The sequence below is a fragment of the Pezoporus occidentalis genome, unplaced genomic scaffold (genome assembly GCF_034315485.1).
Source record: "Pezoporus occidentalis ecotype Australia unplaced genomic scaffold, CSIRO_AGI_Poc_V1 ctg16, whole genome shotgun sequence".
NCBI classification, from domain to species: Eukaryota; Metazoa; Chordata; class Aves; order Psittaciformes; family Psittacidae; genus Pezoporus; species Pezoporus occidentalis.
In genome coordinates this window covers 4,607,645-4,628,199 of record NW_026913425.1, presented here as the reverse complement: position 1 = coordinate 4,628,199, position 20,555 = coordinate 4,607,645, and the positions used below count along the sequence as shown (strand labels likewise).

The window sequence follows — 20,555 nt, the reverse complement described above, 5'->3', positions numbered from 1 at the left end:
TTTTCATTTTAGTCTCAGTGTTAAGTCAAAACAAATATATTGTAGGTATTTGTTGGTCTGAAGTTTTTTGACCTAAAATTTTGTACTGTCAAATTTTTTATTGCATTAGGTGCTTTCTGGTTTCTGTATATGCCTGAAGTCCCATTCACTTAGATTCAGTTGTATTACAACTATCTTGAGGATCCATAGCGGGCTTCTGTATCTACTACCCTTTCTGAATTAAGTTCTAGGGAAATTTGGACTTGATCCTTTTGAAATGTGTAGGTTCCCCCCCTACCTAATTTTATTTCCATTTAATAGTTTGTACTTTTTCTAGGCTCTATCTTTGTTTTGTATTTGTGATGCTACTCTTTAAAAGTAGAGTGCTTGTTTACCTCATGGCAATTTTCCTTTGATTATACAATCATCAAAATATTCCCCTCATACTATTACAAACCTGTATAGTTTGAGTTACTTACTTGTGTTGCTGCTTATTTTTTCCCCTCTATTACCTTGAAGATCATAAATAGGTTTGCACATAGAATTGTTGGATTACTTGAGTTACTTGTAATTTCATTTTCCTATCTACACTGGTCAACAGAGTATGATCTTACATTTGCTCAGCTTTACTTTAAGTTCCATTTTGCTGACTTTTATGGTTAAGTTTCTCTATTGCAATTCATCAGTATTGTAAGAAAACCAGATAGAGTTAATTTAATTTCTATTTATGTGAAGTTTCTGGATTTGTATCAGGTTGGATGTCATCAAATAGATGTTTTGTAGGTATGTTTAGAAGTGGTATAAGCAGGTGCTTTCTAAAAAAGTATGCAAAAGCTAAATGGTCTGTTATGTGAAGACTTGTCACTTCAGAATTATTACTATTAGAGAAATAAACACACAGGTTACTCAGTTTCAAGTCACGTTCTAAGGTACAAGAGTCACTCTAGTGTGAGAGATACACTACAAAATTTTATATTGAGACTGAAGAGCTTTAACATTTTGAAATAGCTTTATACTTCTAACCTATTGAAACAGATAAGCCCTATTACCAGGATTGCTAAAAATAATTCTAATAATCTAATAGTAAGTAGAATTTAACAGTTTGTAAATATATATTAAGCAGAAGAGTGAAAAGCTTCAAACCAAATATGTAATTAAGCATCTGCATTAGAGAGTATGAAATAGCAGATTGAAGCCTGTCTGCAGCTGTCCTGAAAGGGAATGCAGAGAGAGTGGATTAGTCTGAAGAGTCGTAATAGAAAAAGAACATGATATGCTGTGGCATTAAGGGATTTGCATATATTGCATATAGTTAAGTAAGAGCAATCATTTAACATCTGAAATTAAGACACAAAATGATTGCTGTTGGAATCACTAGCACTTAGATAAAGGAAATCCATGGCTTGAGAAGTCTTGAACTTCCAAAGAGTTGTGCAAAATTTTTATTTTAGTTAACATGGAGGCTGTCTTACATGTTTGCTGGAAAACAGTACCCACTGACTTTTTCAGATGTCTGAACAATTGACAGTTTTACTCCTTTAACCACTAAGATCTACACCTTAAAAATTTCCTACTCCATAAATGCTGGGCATATTGTTCCACCACTTCAAGCACTGTTTAGAGAAAAGAAGAAATATTTGTTACAGAGGAATATTATTTTGTGGTAGTTCTTTATGTAAGGATCATTGAATCATAAAATCGGGGTGGTCTGTGTTGGAAGGGGCTTTTAAAGGTCATCTAGTTCCAATCCCCCTGCCATGGGCAGGGACATCTTCCCCTAGACCAGGATGCTCAAAGCCTCACCAAGCCTGGCGTTGAACACTTCCAGGAATGGAGTATCCACAGCTTCTCTGGACAACCTGTTCCAGTGTATCACCACCCTCACAGTAAAGAACTTCTTAATATCTAACCTAAATCAACCCTCTTTCAGTTTAAAGCTGTTTTAATTTCATTTAAAGCCCAAGCGAACTGGTTAATATTCAAGGATCACCACCTCAGAGCTCAGTAGCAATGCATCCCGACAAAGAGGAAGGCAGGCAAAAATGCCAGGAAGCCTGTGTGGATGAACAAGGATCTTCTGAACAAACTCAGACACACAAGAAAACCTACAGTTAGAGGAAGCAAGGACGCGTAGCCTGGAAAAAATACAGAGAAATTGTCTGAGCAGCCATGGATTAGGTGAAAGCCCTGATAGAATTAAATCTGACCGCGGCATTAAAGGCAACAAGAAAAACATCTGTAAGTATGTTGGCAATAAAAAAAAAGGCTAGGAAAATGTGAGTCCTCTCCAGAAGGTAACAGATCTGGTTACCTGGAATATGGAGAAAGCTGAGGTACTCAACAATGACATTTTGCCTTAGTCTTTCACCAGCAAGAGCTCTAGCCACACCACCCAAGCCACAGAAGACAAAGGTAGGGACTGGGAGAGTGAAAACCCACCTGCTGTAGGAAAGGTCTAAGGAACCTGAAGATGCATAAGTCCGTGGGACCTTGTGACATGCATCACAGGTTGTAGGGGAACTGGCAGATTAGGTGGCTAAGAGACTGTTCACCACTGGAACAGTTTGCTCAGAGAAGCTGTGGACGTCTGATCACAGGAATTGTTCAAGGTCAGGTTGGACAGGACTTTGAGCAACCTGGTTGTTCAGTGGAAGGTGTCCCTAACCATGGCAGGAGGGTTGGAACTAGGTGACCTTTAAAAGTGCCTTCCAACACATACCATCCTATGATTTTATGTTTCTATTACCTACTGTACAAAGAGAGACAAGAAATATGAAAAAGAAGATAGACAGGAAAATACACGGAAACAGGTATCATTGGCAGCTGCAATAAGTTCAGCATGGAATGGACCTCCTTGGGGGGGGAGGAGAGGGATTGTGAAGAGTCTGCGAGGCAAACAGGACAAAATTCAAGGTTATTATAATGGGAAAGAATAAGCTAATGTTGCAATTCAGAGATCAGCTTATTATAGCAGTTTATTGATAGAAGGAGAATATTATTTTAAGCAGTGGCTTTTGAATGCTCTTCAGAAGAATTACATGGGTATAAGAGAGACCAAAGTGCAGTACAGTGACTTGTCATTAAAAAGAAAGGTTAATGTTTTTAATTGTCAAGACTTGAAAACTTTATTATTCCGTTGTTCGTAGGGTTTTGGTATTTCTGTGCATCATAAGGAAGTAGCTGGTAAAATGATTACTATTTGCATAAAATATTTCCAAGTTATCTACATAAAGAAATACACTACTATTTGGTTGGCCTCCTCTGAGTATTTCTAGTGTTAGAGTGTTTACTGGGAAAGCCTAACAAGATTTATATATGAAAGATTATGCGGAATTTCACTTTAAAAGTAAAAATTAACCATTTTATTTTCCCTTTAATATCAGTCTGCTGTCAATGCAGCTACTGAATTTTGCTGAGTTCTTTCAACTAACATTGACAAGCAAGCATCAGGTCTGCTGGATGGAGTTTCCAAACTGCTTTTGAGTACTGGTCTACCTGGAGCGTGGTACGGTATCCTTGCCCACAAAAGAGATAAAGCAGTTGAGCAAATATGCTAAGCCACTTGCCAAACTTCATCTCTTTAGGAATAGAAAGTGTATGAGCAATGTATGCATTCACACGAAAATTTCAACTATTGGAAAAAAAATTCTGATCAGAATGAAGGAGCTATCTGATAAATGTCTGTTGCTAAACATCTCTAAACCAGAAAGAATACTGTAGTCTCCATGTCCTTCCTAGGCTAAAAACAAGAACAAAAATATCAGTAATTCTGCAAATTCTGGATTGACCTACATTCTTATTAATATCCTTTGATGAAAGGCAAAGATCCCAGTAACAGCTAGAAAATGTTCATTGATAAAAGTTGTTCTGAGGGGACGTTTAACTGTTGTTCTTAATGAGCTTGTTGCTCTTGCTTATGTAAAGGGATAGTTAATGTTCCTGTGATGAGCAACAGTGTATTTGTCAGACTGTCCTGAGGGACTCTTGGAGAAAATGGTCAGTCTAGAAATATCCTGTTCTTATTTTAAGTTGGCTGAAAAGGCAGCTGCAGAAAAAACCTGATTTGCTGGTGTTGGTAACAGTCAAAGGCAAAGGACATGGATGCAAACAGCATATTCACATAGACAAAGTAAAATTCTCTATCTTGCTAATATTAATTTCACACAATGTGTCTTCTGTTGAATGTTTAAAATGATGTTTCACAAGGAAGCAGCAGCGGGAACTGCTTGTACAACACATGAGAGGGAGCAGGGATATTTTGGGGTGCATGAGACCCTGCAGATGTCAGGACTTCAAATGTTAACATCTAGAATTCCAAGCATGGAAATGCTGATGAGTGACCTCTATATTAATATGCAGTTAACAAAAGTCCAGGTATTTAAGTGTTTCGTTGTTTTTTTTTTCCAGCTTTCTTTCTATTCCAACTACCTGCTGCAAGGCAGAGGTCTTTCTTTTGGAGACCAGAATTTTACAAAACAGCTATTTGAGCCCAGCAGAGCTGCTGAGGAATTTGTCTGCTCTTGTGGCTGTTTGAAAAGTGACACAGTTTGGATTGCTAGTATTTTAGCTGCTTCCAGATACTTGATGTTTAATTCCTGCTCTGTAGTAGACATAGAAGATGACAGCAACTCCTAGGTAGATAAAAAGCAAACTGGGAAGTTCAGTGAGAAAGTAGGTGGAAAAAGAATGACATGTATCAAATAAAATAGAAATCTGGTTGGTTCTGTCCAAAGCTTGGTATATACTTTTTCTTCTGACAGTGTGCTCATTGCGTTGTGCATCTTCGCGAATGTCTCACAGAAGATTTTTCCCTGGAAAGGAAGTGATGCACAATATGCTACGCGTGAATGGTTAAAATGTTAAATATTTCAACTTACCTTTCTGTGGGAAAATACTTCATGTTGAAAACATCATTAATGTTTTTTAAATAAAGCAGTATACTACGGTAGTAGAGAGAAGAAAAGTAGAGAGAAAAAACTAATCAAGCTGGACATCTTTGATTCTATAGATCTTAACTAGAAAGTGCTTTTTTCATTATTTCCAGACTCAGCACATCTTACTCCCAGTGCCTAAACCACTACAGAACTGCTTATATACTAGAAATGTTCCGACAATTCATTTCTGTAGGGGAAGTTATAACTTTTGCAGTGCTTAACATGAACGTAGTTTATTACTGAGGAGGCAGTGGCATTCTTTCTCCCCTTCAGTCTTATTTGCCTCTATTTTAATTGTTTTAGCTAGAGGTACCTTGTTTAATAATTATAGTAAGCTTCAGTGTGTCTGGTAACAGATGACAAGACACAGTAGGAAATCTGTTCTCACTAGATATATTTTCAAAAATGTGCATATAATTTATAATCCTTGAGAAAGGAGAAATCAATCTGTATACCATTTGTTTTGTCAATATAGAAGGTCAATTATTTTTGGTCTCATCAATTATGGTCAGTTATGTAGCTCACGAAACATCTTTCTTTTTGTGTATTGCAGGTAGCATAGTGTACCTGGGGATGATGGTGGGGGCATTCTTCTGGGGAGGCTTGGCAGACAAGGTGGGAAGGAGACAGTCACTCCTGATATGCATGTCTGTCAATGGATTCTTTGCCTTCCTTTCATCATTTGTCCAGGGCTATGGCTTCTTCCTCTTCTGTCGCTTGTTTTCTGGATTTGGGTAAGCTTCTCTGGTTTTGTTCCTTTCCACAATTTTTTATGTTAATAAAACTTTACTGTTTGTAAAAGCATATTATTTAATGTAGAAATATAGTCTGTGTCAGGAGTGAGAGAATTAAACAAGGTAGCTCCTGTACCCCTAAGCAACATAATAACAATAATAACCTGAAGGAGAAGAATAATAATTTTAGGGGAAAGACACAGACTGCAAATTGTGAAATTGAGTTTTCAACAGACTTGCTTTGTGAACTTGATTTATTTGCTTAACTCTCCTACGCCTCAGCTTCTCTATGTACTGTTTGTTCAGTCAGCAAAATAATACCCTCCTCACATGTGTACTGTAAGATTTCAGCAATATTTGTAATGTTTCTTATGTCTTTGCACACATACTATTGTTTATAATACCACTGAATTCAAGACTATAAAATTTAAAACAGGGCCCTGGAGTGTGGCAGATATTATTGTTCTCTCCATAAGAATGGGTTTTTTGACTCTGGTTTTGCTTTACTTTTCATTTAAATAACTTCTCAGTTGTTGGAAATGTTTAGGATATTGGTAATGGTCAATTAAGTTTATAATTTTAAACTTACATGAGCAGAGATTGAGATACAGAAGTAAATTACTATGAGAAAGCTTCTACCTTTACTGCACCATTGGATAATCAAGAGTACTGTTTTTCAGAGCAGTTCGTTTACTTCTGGTAATTCCTTGGCTCAGATCAAAACTCCCAGTTACAATTTCATTTCACGCTACTACCAATTTTTAGGATGCTGAACAGACAGGATCTGGTGAGAGCACAGTATGCTGATTGTAAAGATATGCACATGAAGTCCACTTCTATGGTTTGTTGGCTATAGTTTATGTGACCACAGTGTACTGACACTGTTGTGTGATGTCTGCAGTTTTAGAAACCCCTTGAGCTGGTCTGAAGTAGGGTTGGACTAGCCACTCAAAATACCAAAAAGAAGTTACTACAGCACTAAGTATTATTAAACTGTTTTAGGAATGAGGGTAGAAGGGCAAAGGGAGAGAAGAAGGAGATGTGAGGAGTCTTCTTTCTAGAAGAATCCCCTTTGTCACCAAATTGTCAAATGTGACTTTAAGAAAGATCAAGAGGAAATGGCAACTCTTCCAAGTCTTAAAAAACTTAGAAAGACAAACAAAAAAAATCCCATCCAGCTTCTTTACTTTTTTTCCATATTATAGGTCACTCTCAATTTCATGTATTAGTTTTCTCTCTCCATAGACAAATCTTGCTCACTTTGCATGACATTTTCAATGTTCCATGACCCTCTCAAAGACCAGAAGCTGCTTGTGTATCTGCTTATTGGGTTTGTATACTGACCAATTCATGAGGGCAGTACTGGACCCTTGTGCCACAAAGGTTTGTCTATTGTGAGGCAGGTTTGTGACACTGTCAGTTTCCGGGATTTTCCCCCTTGGGACATATGACAAAATATGTATTTGTCATGCCTCATGCTAAACTTGCCTGCGGGGTCTCCTCATCACCTATACCTGTTGCTTTTCCAGTAACATGCAGTTCCTATAGCTTTACTTGTGATAAATGTACGTCCTGGATTAGGAAGCATGTTCTATTGTGTACCCAGTGTATGATTTGAAAGAACAGGCCCTTCAGATCTTTATCTTCCACTTGTTTTGGTCTCCACTTGTCTGAAACTCTCCTACCTCATCTTTGAGAACTGCATCAATTGGTAATAGATAATTTGGCAACTACATTTTAAATGCCCCCCCCCCCAAAAAAAATCAACAAAACCCCAACCAAACATAAAACAGAACAACCAGACAATGACAACAAGAACCCAAGACACAATGAGCTACAAAGTCATTCCTTGTCCTGGTTTCAGCTGGTATAGAGTTAATTCTTTCTTAGTGCTTAGTTGCTGGCTGGTGTTAAACCACAGCAGTGGTCATAGCAATTGCTGCAGAGAAAGATGCTTGGCTGGCTCACATTTGCTATTTTTTTCAAAGACCAGACTTCTGCTCAGAATAATCCCTTTCAGTTGGTTATCAGTGTAGCATTATAAAAACCATGAGGTTTCTAGAACTGGATCTGTGCTTCATACAAGGGGTAATGGGTTCAAACTTAAACAGGGGAAGTTTAGGTTGGATATAAGAAGGAAATTCTTTCCTGTTAGGGTGGTGAGGTGTTAGGTGGAATAGGCTGCCCAGGGAGGTTGTGAATGCTCCATCCCTGGCAGTGTTCAAGGCCAGGTTGGACGAGGCCTTGGGTGATATGATTTAGCGTAAGGTGTCCCTGCCTATGGCAGGGGGGTTGGAACTTGGTGATCTTAAGGTCCTTTCCAACCCTAATTATTCTATGATTCTATGAGGGAAAACTCTTTCTTTTTCTGCTCTCAATGTTTGCTGTGATGACGTAGTTTACCACCAGACTTTGCATGTTTGGTGCTCTTCTTTTTCATCTGCTCACTGGACCTCAGAGGAGGCTTACTTTTCACTTAACAGCGGTATTCAAGATGGTATTTGTGTCATATCTGCCTTTCCTCTGGTTTTCAACCCTGCCTTGGGTATGATCTTGTGTTGAGAGCAGCTGTAACAGCAAACAGACACATCATATGCCAAGCACCAAGAAAGGAGAGGCTAGAATGTTCCAGCTACAGAGGCAGTAAAGCAAATCTTTTCACTTTTAAACACATATATGCTACTGTTAGAGCATGCATCTAACACTTATCTGTTTCCAGATGCTTTGCATCAGCTGCTATGAAAGAAGCCCATGTCACTCACTTAGAAACTCTCAGAAGTTTGTGCCAGCTTTGAAGCCCTATATTCTTGCAGCATGACAGGAAATTTGCTTAAAGGGATCCTGAGCATTTATTGCATTCTTTACTACATCCCATAGCTCACTGGAGTGAGACTGACTGGCCTGTAGTTCCCTGGGTCTTCCTTTTTTCCCTTTTTAAAAATGGAGGCTATGTTTCCTCTTTTCCCAGTGGGAACTTCATTGGACTGCCATGACTTCTCAAATATGATGGATAGCAGCTTAGCCACTTTATCCAGCAGTTTCTTCAGGACACACGGATGCAACTCATCATGTCCCATGGACTCATACACCTTCAGGTTCCTTATATGGTCTTCAGTCTGATCTTCTCCAACAGAGGACAATTCTTCATTCTTCCAGTCCCTGCCTTTGCCTTCTGAGTGCTTTGTCTGAAACACTCACTGGTGGAGATCGAAGAAAAAGTCATCTTTGAGTAGCTTAGCCTTCCCCATATCCTGAGTGACCACTTTCCTGTTACCTCCTGGAGAGGGCCCACAGTCTTCTCTTTTTTTACTGACATACCTCTATACCTCTCTTAGCAAGAGAGGTGGCTTTATTCCAGTAATTTTGTTGAATCAGGGAGCCCAAATGTGAAATAGGAATAATTGTAAGTAAAGAATTTAATTATGTGTTTTAAATGCAGAATAGTATTGTTACTCACATTGAAGAGGAGCTTTTTGAAGAGCCAAAGAATTATCTGGATAATTTCATATAATTCAAAGTCAGTAAAATATTAAGAAGTGTTCAGAAGATATAATATCATTTAGATGTATAGAGTTTAAACTGGTCTGTTATCTGCCAGATAATATAAAAATAGAGTTTAAACTGGTCTGTTATCTGCCAGATAATATAAAAATAGACTAAGAAGCATAAAAAATAAAAACATTATCTGATAGAAGTTTTTATTTATAAAAAATACTATGAAACAGGTTCTTCTCAGGTTTTATTTGCAGTCAAAATGTGTTTGTACAAGTAAACTGCTCAGAGAAAAAACTCCCTTCAAATACTTATGTTGCATCTCAAAAACCTATGGCTAGTAAAAATTTTGCATGCAAAAAATTGTTTAGAATTCAAAACAGTCTCAATAACACTAAGATACTGCTGGATAAAGGATATTGAGGGATAAGAAAGGTAAACTTAAGCTAGTGAAAAGAATAAAGGAATGTTGAACAATAAGCAAAATCATTTCCTTTTACAGAAAATAATATCATAGCTGTGATTCTTCGATTGATTAATCAAAATTCAAAAGGAACTTGAACCCAAAAGGCTGGAAAAGGTCTAAGAGGGCTTTAGACATGGTTTCCTACTGTCATGGTTTAAACACAGTTGGGGTTTGGGTAGCTGCTGTACTTGTCACTGGAGTAGCTGTGCTGTCTGTTGCTTTGCCATCAGATCCAGGGATATTTTTTTCCTTTCTGAAGGTGCTGGATGGTGTTGAACAGGGTTCTGTAGGCATAGGCCAAGCCCCAGCATGTTGCCATGATTTGTCCCTCTCTGGCATGACCAGGATGACAACACACCTCATTTAAATGTTTTATTAATTCTTCTTTATTTTGCACTTGTTCAGTGGTGAAGTTCCAAAGCACTGGAGGGGGCCCACTGGCCTAGATGCTTGCCCATCCTATCCCACACACACTGCCATTCGTGACTATGCAGCCTCAGGGAAAACCTCTTCATCCTCCTATATCATCATCAAACCCTGGACAAGGCCTAAACCCAACTCTGCTTAACTCTTGAGACCAGACAAAATGGTCGTGGGTAAAACACTTTGTATACGTGCCAACATTGTGATCCCCATCACAATCAGCAGGCAGCTCTCAAGGGTACCTAAAAGCCATTTAAAACCTTCAGAACTCTCAAATGATGCTGTAAACGGTCTGGTGGGGGGGGCAGGGAACGTAAGGGAATGTCTCCTTCATGGGCTGACCACCCGAGGAGGGGAAAAAAGATGCGTAATTGCTAAATGCTTCTATTTTATACCTCCCAAAGTATAGAGGTGGTGAACCCACTGGGGACGCAAGCCAGATCAGTTTCATGATCAATGATTCTATTGTATTACAAGTCAATGCCATACAGTACAATGAAACAAGAACCTTAGCCCAAGGCCCCCAGCCAATAAACACTAACACAGCAAATACCGGCTGTAAGTAAGGTACGACATGCTGAAACTCTGAGATCAAGAGCGACAGCTTTGAGAGCCAATAAATCAGCATTGTGACAAGTGACTATTAATCCAAACCTATGAATGCTTATCACAAATACGATTAGACACTCTGATTAGTCAGATCTGTCGTTATCTCAACACTTCGTGCCCCACGTTGGGTGCCAAAAAGAACTGTCATGGTTTAAGCCCAATCGGCAGCTAAGCCAAGCAGCGGCTTGCTCATTCACTCTCCCCCCCCCCCCCCCCCCGCCTCCCCCCGCCCCGCCCCGCCCCAGGGGGATGGGGAGGAGAATCCAAAGAATGTAACTCCCACGGGTTGAGATAAGAACAGTCCAGTAACTAAGGTATAACACAAATCACTACTGCTGCCATCAATAATAATAATGATAAGGGAAATGACAAGGGGAGAGAATACAACCGCTCACCACCAGCTGACCAATACTCAGCCCGACCCAAGCAGTGATCTGACCTTTCCAGGTAACTGCCCCCAGTTTATATACTGGGCATGACGTGCTGTGGTATGGAATACCTCTTTGGTCAGTTTGGGTCAGGTGTCCTGTCTCTGCTTCCTCCTGGCTTCCCCTCCTCCCTGGCAGAGCATAAGATTCAGAAAGTCCTTGGTCAGAGTAAACATTACTGAGCAGCAACTAAAACATTGCGGTTATCAACGCTGTTCCCAGGCTGAAAGTCAGAAACACAGCACTGCACCAGCTACTAAGAAAGAGAAAAAATAACTGCTACTGCTGAACCCAGGACACCTACAAAGGAAAAAGACCTAGACAATAAACTGTGAGCTGTATTTATCAGCACCCATGTGGGAAATGTGCAAAGATTTATCATCAAAAAGCACATTGTTACATCTGTCTTCGAAATTGTCAAAGGTTTCTCTAATAGGAGAACATGATTCATAACATCACTGTTAACTTGAATGGAACTGGAGTTGTTGCCTATTTTACATTGCTGCTGTGAGGTATTACTCACAGATGCAGTTAACTTATGTAACTAAAAGCTATAAAGAAGCCTTTTTCCTGCCCACTGCCCTTTGTGAATAACTGTCTCTCTTGAGATGTACTATCACACAATGTTTCTTTTCTAGAATATACTTCACTGAATTGGAGATTCACCTTCAGACAGCTTTCCTAACCCGCCTTCAGAAATACCTCTAAAGCTGCTTGCAGTACTCCTTCTACGTTACTAGGATCTGCTAAAGATTGCTGGTGTCAATGTAGTAACACTAAACTCATCATTTAGATCTTTCATTGAATTCTTCACATTCTTATGTGAATCAATAGTTAGCAAAAATCCAAAACCATGGTTGTAGTTTTTTGTAACTAGCAGTTTTGTGGTGATTATTTGTGTAAATCCACCCATGCTGACTTTTAATACTATTTTCATATATCATGTGTAGTGTCAAGAAACTCTTCCTATTGTATATCCCCTTCTTTTAATGGCCAAGACAGGAAGGACATACAAGCAGCCCAAATGCATAACTGTAAAATGTTCCAGCAGGGGTATGGACCATGTGGACACAGCACAAGATGGTTGACCTGGAACAAGCAGTTGCCTTCAAGAACTTCTGACCTAGACCAACAGGCTGCTTTTGTAACTGTGTGTCATCAGTATTTACTATCATGTTGTATTTATCTTTTACCTCTTCATGCCCACTTTCTTCATTTCTTTCTCATGAAATACCTTATGTCCTCTCACCCTCACAAGGCTGTAATACTGCTGTCTCTAATTCCTCTCCAGCTCTAAGCTATCTCCAACCCATGTCTATCAGTGTTTTTATGCTGTGAGCTAATGAATAGCTCTACAGGTGACTGGCTTCAAAGCTGAAAGTGTATTCCAAAAGGGTAGATACACTTTTCGATCAAGCCAAGGAAGCAGTTGGAAAGGTGTGAGCTTTCCAAACAGTTTTGATCCATCTGTAACAGCTTCAGCTGTGGGGAAATGTTGACTAATGTAAAATTGGGGTAGCTGTGAAAGAAGTGGTCTTTGATTAGGGTGTTAGAAGAGGACAGTAGCCTTATGAGGAGCAAAGATTATACAAAAGGGAGAGAAAGACTAGACAAGTGAAACATATAAATAAGGTAGAGAGCCTACATGACAGAAAACAATCAAAAGAAAAAGTACAGAATCATAGGGTCATTTAGGTTGGAAAAGAGCTTTAATATGATTGAGGCCAACCATTAGTCTAACACTGCCAAGTCCACCACAAAACCATGTCCCTAAGTACCGCATCTACACATCTTTTAAATATCTCCAGGGATAGGGACTCAGCCACTTCCCTGGGCAGCCTGTTCCAATGCTTCACCCTTTAGGTGAAGAAATTTTTCCTAATATTCAATTCAAACCTCCCCTGGTCCCTAATATCCAATCCAAACAACCCCAGTTCCCTCAGCTGCTCCACTCCTCATCAGACTTGTTCTCCAGCCCCTTCACCAACCTCATTGCCCTTCTTCAGACACACTTCACTACCTCAATGTCTCTCTTGTAGTGAAGGGCCCAGAACTGAACACAGTATTTGAGGTGCAGCCTCACCAGTGCAGGGGGATGATCACTGCCCTGGCCCTGCTGGCCACACTATTGCTGACGCAGGCCAGGGTGCCATTGGCCTTCTTGGCTACCTGGGCTCAAGCTGGGTCACGTTCAGCTCTCTCAATCAGCACCCACAGGTCCCTTTCCATGAGCAGCTTTCCAGCCACTCTTCCCCAGGCCTGGAACATTACATGGGGTTGTTGTGGCTCAAGTGTGGGACCCGGCACTTTCCCTTGTTGAGCCTCATACCACTGACCACAGCCCATCGATTCAGCCTATCCAGATCCCTCTGCAGAGACTTCCTATCCTCAAGCAGATCAACACTCCCTCCCAACTTGGTGGTTTCTTGCAAACTTACTGAGGATGCACTTGATCCTCTCATCCAGATCACTGATAACAATATTAAACAGAACTGGTTCCAATACTGAGCCCTGTGGAACAACATCTGTGACCAGATGCCAACTGGACTCAATTCCATTCACCAGCAGTCTTTGGGCTTGGCCATACAGCCAGTTTTTTACCCACTGAATAGTATGCCTGTCCAAGCCATGAGCATTCAATTTCTCCAGAAGAATGCTGTGGGAGTGTCAGAGGCTTTACTGAAGTCTAGATAGACAACATTCACAGCCTTTCCTCATCCACTAAGTGGGTCATCTTGCTGTAGAAGATCAGGTTAGTTAAGCAGGACCTGCCTTTCATAAACCATGCTGACAGGGCCCTATCACCTAGTTGTCCCGTACATACCACATGATGGCACTCAAGATGATCTACTCTATACTCTTTCCCTGCACCAAGGTCAGACTGATAGATCTGTAGTCCCGAGATCCTCCTTCTGGCCCTCCCTGGATGAGTGTCACACTTGCCAACCTCCAGTCAACTGGGACCTCCCCAGTTAGCCAGGACTTCCAATAAATGATGCAAAGTGACCTGGTGAGTGTTTCTGCCAGCTCCCCCATTACCCTTGGGATCCCTTCTTGCCCCATAGACTTGCATGTGTCTAAGTGGTGTAGCAGGACTAACAAATTCTCTTTGGATTATGTGGCTTCATTCTCCTCCCCATCCCTGCCTCCCAGAAATTCAGGGGGCTGGTCAACCAGAGGACAATTGGTCTTAAAAAGACTGAGGCAAAGAAGTCATTAAATACCTCAGCCTTTTCTTCATCCATTGTCACTGTTTCCCCCTGCATCCAATATGGCATATTTGTAGTCCTTCTGAGAAGCATGCCTCTTCTTCCAAAGGCTGTGAACTTTCCCTTTTTTCCCGAGTTCAGATTTCTGTTTAGCCAGGCTGGTCTTCTTCTCTGATGGCTCTTCTTTCAATGGATGGGGACAGCCTGCTCCTGCACCTTTATAATTTTCTTCTTGAAAAATATTCAGCCTTCCTGGACTCCTTTGCCCTTCAGGATTGCCTCCCAAGGGACTCTGTCAACCAGGCTCCTGAACAGGCCAAAGTCTGCCCTCCACAAGCCCAAGGTAGCAGTCCTATTGAGTCCCCATCCTTACTTCTCCGAGAATTAAAATTTCTTATAATTTAATGGTTGTTTTGGCCTAGATGGCCTCCAACCATGGCATCATCCACAAGTCCTTCACTGTTCACAAACATCAAGTCCAGGGGCGACCTTCCCTACGTTTCCTCACCAGCTGTGTCAGGAATTTATCTTCCACGCATTCCAGCAACCTCCTGAACTGTTTTCTTTTTACCGTATTGCATTTCGAGCAGACATCTGGTAAGTTGAAGTTCCCCATGAGAACAAGGTCTAGTGATTGTGAGACTTCTGCTGGCTGCCTATAGAATATTCCTTCTGCCTCTTCATTGGTTGTGTCATCTTTAACAGATATCCCACTATGTTGTCTGCCTTTCAAATGAAAACTTGAAAAGAGCAATGAAGAAGATGAAAATCTGCAAAAGAGAATGTTCATAAACAGCAATATTATGATTACTAATACTGGCGAACATGAAAGCAATATATCTGACATACCTAGCTGAGCAAATACTGCAGGCAAATTCTTTGCAATTATATGCTTGAACTTGACATCAAATTTTACTTGATTTTTCAAAGTAGTGTTGAGTAAATTTGGGGAATTATTTACTCATCAGGCCAGCTTCCATCAGAACAAACAGTACGGTAGAATTTAGGAAACAATCACGTGAATCTTTACCCCAAGGACTTCCTTGTTATTAAACAGACAAGCCACACGTGTACCTGAAAGACAGCTTCTATACTATTCACAGTCAAAATAGGCACTTGTATTTAAACAAGGGTAGAATGATAACAAAGCTTAGTCTATAGCATGCTGTAGTTCTGAAGGGATTTATCCAGCAGTTTTCAAGGAGAACTGGTCAATTTGGCTGCTTACTCTCAGATACTTCGCCAGTCTAATGACAGTTCTGAAAAGTAAAGCAACAGATGTTTTTAATGGGACTTGTGGTAGTGCGGGTAAGGAAACTATTAATCAGAATAGAAATGAGTAAGTGCAATTCGGCAGAAGGGCAAAGGGTGGTGGGCAGTTTCCAAATCTCAGGAGTGTAACACTGAATCTGTGTTTTAAGCTCTATCACTTTTAAAAAAATTGCAAGTAACAAGGGACAACTTGCAAATACCATTTCACACAGACACTATATATTTAGTCTGGATGCTGTCCAAGTTTGAAAGGGAAGAAGACAAGGTATTTTAGAAGAACACCATCCTGCCTGTGCAATTAGTATTCTGTAAAGGTTTTTTCCTAATCATCTCTATTCCTTATATGCTTTTGCATTTCAAGCCCCTTTGGCTAGTGAATCTGCAAATATACAAAGGCTTCTATCTGAAGCCAGAGGGTCCTGAATGCTCACAGAAATGTTTTCATCCCAGCTGCCACACTGTGCAGTTGCCAAAATCTTGTGACAAATCACAGCTCTGAAGGTAGATTAGCAGACATTTATCGTTGTTTGTGACAAAGTAAGCAAAAATGTATCTTAGCTTACTGTTTTCTTTCACAGTCTCCTTCTCTCCAAAGGTGCATCGCTTAAATCTGCCCGTATTTCACAGAACAATTATGAACAGAGAGTATACAGAAATGACATTCTAAAATAACAGCTTTCATTTGCATCATTTTCTGGGGACGGAAACTGAACCTTCTTTTGCTGACAAGTAGGATTAGACCAGTTGGTTATTTCTGTGTTGTCATTTCCCCCTGAATAGCTGTTGCTTTTTTTTTTTTTAATCTAAAAAGACCCAATAAAACAAACCCAAACCAAAACAAATCAACAAACAAAAAAACCAGACCTCACAAAAAAAAACCAAACACAAACAAAAAAAACAGAAAAAAACCAAACAAACTGAAACTGCATCAAAATGTTGGATAGGGAGACACCCTTCTTTGTGAATAAATAGAAGAAAGAGTACAACTCTTTTTTTTTTGAAGTAAGAACTCAGAAGATGTGACCTACCACCCAAAACACACGTCATATGCACACTCAGTGGAAGCTGGACTATGTAGAAAATGGCTTTCACTAGAGACTAAATGCAGCTGCAGGGCATAGGTACCAGATAGTGGAGAAATCTGCATGCATGTGTCTGTATATGACCAAAAGCAGACAGAAAGAGATAGCTAAAACCTAAAAATGTAGCTAGAAAGACACTAAGAACATAATCCTAGAAATAACAGTAAGATGTAAGAGTAAAGTAATAATTTTGGGGCAGAATGTGTATATTCTTTATAACCAGGATGGTGCCAAATAATATTTTAAGTCATTATTTTTTCTCCAAAAAAGAAAAAATCTAGAAAGCTCCAAAACTGACTTAACTTTTGCATGAAAAAGGGTAACAATATGCTGATTAATTCGTATTTCCTTCTAATTTTTTTTTTTTTTTTTGAGAAAATAAAAAGAAATATATGCATTCTGGTCTTGCTCTGCCTACTTATGATGGGGTTTATTGCAGAAGATTAAAAAAAGCTGAAAAAGATTATGGCTGTCATTTGTGTCATTTTCTCCACATATGTAAAAATATGTGCGGTGGAAAAAGAGTCCTGCTGTTTATTAAGTGTCCTTCTTGTATATATTCATACGTATTTATTAAAAAAAGGCAAGGCTGAAGGAATGCATTTTGTTGTTTTAAGCACAGAGACTGATCCTTATAGAGTAAGAGAGTTTCTTTTATGGTCTAGAGCCACTCAATAAAGTTTTGCCTTCTGCCAGTTTAGGCTGTGCCTTATTAGAGAATCTGTTATTCTGGAGACAGTTATCACTTATGATCATCAACCCAGAGGTTTAGAACAGTGGATTTTTAATCTCTTAAAAAAATGTTCCGACTCTACCCAGTTCTTCATTGGAGGTATAAAAACCCTGTATAGTTAATATGTGCACATTCACAGGATATTCACATCTCATAGATTTTCAAACACTGTAAGAGCAAACAGTTGTCTGTATCAAACCAGTTAATTGCCAGAAACCAATTTAATACTGTACCCTATGGGAAAAGAGTGCTTGCATTTCCTTTAAAACAAAAGGTGAGGTCTTTTTACTTTAAAATCAGAGGCAACTCTGCGTTCGATTTTATTTGGAATTCCCTCCTGTGCATGTCACCATCCATTTCACACAATGTTGGTGGGATACCACAGAGGTAGTCTATTTTCAAAGCTGTAATACAAAAATGTTGAGGATCAAATTCTGTTCCTTCCATTTAAATATGTAAGAGTTCAACTGGAGCCACTGAATTATTAAGGGCTTATATGAATGTAAGTGAAGGTGGGATCTAGCCTAGATTTTTTTTTACTAGAAAATGCATTCTTCCTTCCAGCTACTGGGTGATATAATGGTTGGGTTTTTTTTATGAATTAATTCAGAATTTGCAATAGTTGCTGAAGTATGTGAAAGATCCTTAGTGGAGAGAATTCAGAGTTGCTTTGATCTTCTCTTGCCCAAGTCTTCACAAGGTAGTTTATGCTTCTGCTAGCAATGTTCAGTATACCACATACCACATTAGTTCTGTAATACTAAATGGAACCTAGCATACATTAAAATTCCTACAAGAGTCAGACAGGAATGACTTTGCTCTTTAAAAATGTTCTCTAGGTCTACACAGGTTTTAAGCAGCTTCCTCACTGTTGCTGGTGTGGTAACAGCTGTAGCTCTTCCTGCTCTTACTTTCTGTTGCCACTAGCCCTGCACTTGTGAGCAAGTTTTAATAAGTGGAGAAATGGCTACTGCCACCCTGAGACTGTCCAGCAGAAGAGCAAAAGAACAGTCTTCTACAACAAGGTGCTTTCTCTCAATCTCCGTCTTTTTTCCTCCAATTCAGCTGTTGATTAAAGTTCTCATATAGTTTTTTAGTCATTGTAATAGCTTTGTCTTATTGAAAGAGATTTTTAGGTACCAGTATCCTAAAAGCTTCTGGCAGTATATATAACTCTGCACTTATGTAAGGACAGAAGGAAGAATTTACCAGTTTTTACCAGAGAAGTAAGTTTTCCATTCACACATTTAAGGTGTGAAGAAGTGCACAGCACACTTTACTACACAGTTGCTATGAAACAGAGACCTACAACTCTAAATCACTGATGTTGTCTGTATGATGAAAATACATCCTCTATTTATCCTTTAGACATTATTTTCACTGTTTAACCACGATGAAAGTAATATCTAGATTTTTAAGTTTCTCTTAGCCTGTTGGGGTGCTTGCTGTAAATGTCATTTACATCCAATGAAACAGAAAAACTGTTTTGTTTTTCAAAGATGATTAATTGTTTTCTGTTTATTTGCATATCCTAAATAAACGTTTTAGTTTGCTGTCTCCAAAATTCCTCTTGCATGTCTAAAAGGTCTATTTGTAAAAATAGTTGCCCTATTAAATTAGTCGCTATAGCCAAGGCTTCTTGTGTAGCCTTAGAGGACATTTAGGACATTGCGTATGAGTCAACCCACCTGGATCAATTTTGTATGCTAAAGCAGCATCAACTTCCCATCCCCCATGGTACAGCTGGTTAATGCTGATAGGTAGGAGGTGCCTTTTTTTGCTGCCTTTGGTCAGGATCTCTGTACTTGTTATGCCCTTAAAATAGGGTGTGTTCTTTTCACTTGAAGCATCCACCCACTTCCTAAACCATCATCCCACAGACATTTGTACATCCTACAGACATACTCCACCCATGGGAAACTCTCCAGTCTCACTTCTTCAAAATTGCAGCCTAGGATATTTTAAGGGAGATTTCATGAGGATTGTACGTAAAGTCTGAAATTTCATAAGCATAAAAACTGCATTTGCCTGAAGCAAACCTTTTATAGAGAATGTTTCCAAGCACTTTGCAGTAGGAAAACTACTAAAGTTTTAAATGTGATTTACTGCTAATTGTGTTATATATCACAGGTGGTTTCAGACTATATTTACTACCATAGTAACTGCATTATAATATAAAGAGAAGATTCTTTTCTTCATGAACAATCATATGAAATGAAGAAAATTGTAACTTTAAAGAACAGATCGTATAAAAGAACAGAAGAATTACCAAATATATATTTACTTACTCTTTTCTATACTTTTCTTAACAAGTGGAAGCAATCAGAGAAAAAAGCACTGATTTACCAAAAATTACTCTCTTTAGGTAGGGTGTTATTACATGAATGATACTGTCCTACATGCCATGAGCAATCTATTAATTTCTGTCTTCTTGAAAGTGGGCTCCTATAACTCCTCATCAGCACTTTCCAGCTGGAAGACTTTGTTTCTGGTTCTGATAGTGAATTTTCAACAGGAAAAACAAAACAAACAACCCCGCAAACCACAACCCCCCAGAACCACTCTAATCAGATCCATGAGTACTGTATTTGGGCAATACTGTGCAATTCAGATCTGTGCCTGAGCCCTGGAGGGTAAGAAATCATATTTGTAATCTCCTTATACTTTGGGAACTGGAAAGCCCCAAATCCATAGCATCACTGAGGCAGCATGGCTTCCCCATTACTTCAAAAGAAGTTGCAGTTCCACCCTTGGTCATGCCACTTCCACTGTTCCTTACTCTGGACTTCCAAGAAAACCACTGAGTATAACTTCTCCCATTACTTGTAACGGGTCAGTTCACTCGTGAAGGTTTTTAGTGTTTTCACCTATGAACAGGAATGAGATACAGCCCTTGTTAGCTGTATATCTGTCACGGTTTAACCCCAGCTGGTTACTGTATACCACACAGCTGCTTGCTTACTCCCTACCCGTCCATGGAACGGGAAGGAGAATCAGAAAAAGGTAAGACCCATAGGCTGAGATAAGAACAGCTTAATAATTGAAATGAAGTAAAATATAATAATATAATAATACTAACAACAAGAAAACTCAATAAATGCAAATGATACACAGCTGCTGACTGATGTTCAGCCAGTCCCCAAGCAGTGACTGGGGGTTTCCAGCCAGCTCACCCCAGTTTATGTACTGAGCAT

The 20,555-nt window shown here is 39.4% G+C and overlaps 1 protein-coding gene and 1 long non-coding RNA gene across 2 annotated transcripts in view; one reads left to right on the top strand and one right to left on the bottom strand.

Annotated features, from left to right (window-relative positions):
• Positions 1 to 20,555, bottom strand: part of LOC134160439 (uncharacterized) — a 456,110-nt gene that overhangs the window by 76,770 nt on the left and 358,785 nt on the right. The gene's annotated exons all lie outside the window — the stretch shown is intronic.
• The window catches only part of SV2C (synaptic vesicle glycoprotein 2C), a 108,253-nt gene that overhangs the window by 42,134 nt on the left and 45,564 nt on the right, over positions 1 to 20,555 (top strand). The window contains exon 3 of the mRNA XM_062612372.1: positions 5,467 to 5,647. Coding sequence (XP_062468356.1) covers positions 5,467 to 5,647 — 181 coding nt within the window. The remainder of the gene's footprint in view (positions 1 to 5,466; positions 5,648 to 20,555) is intronic.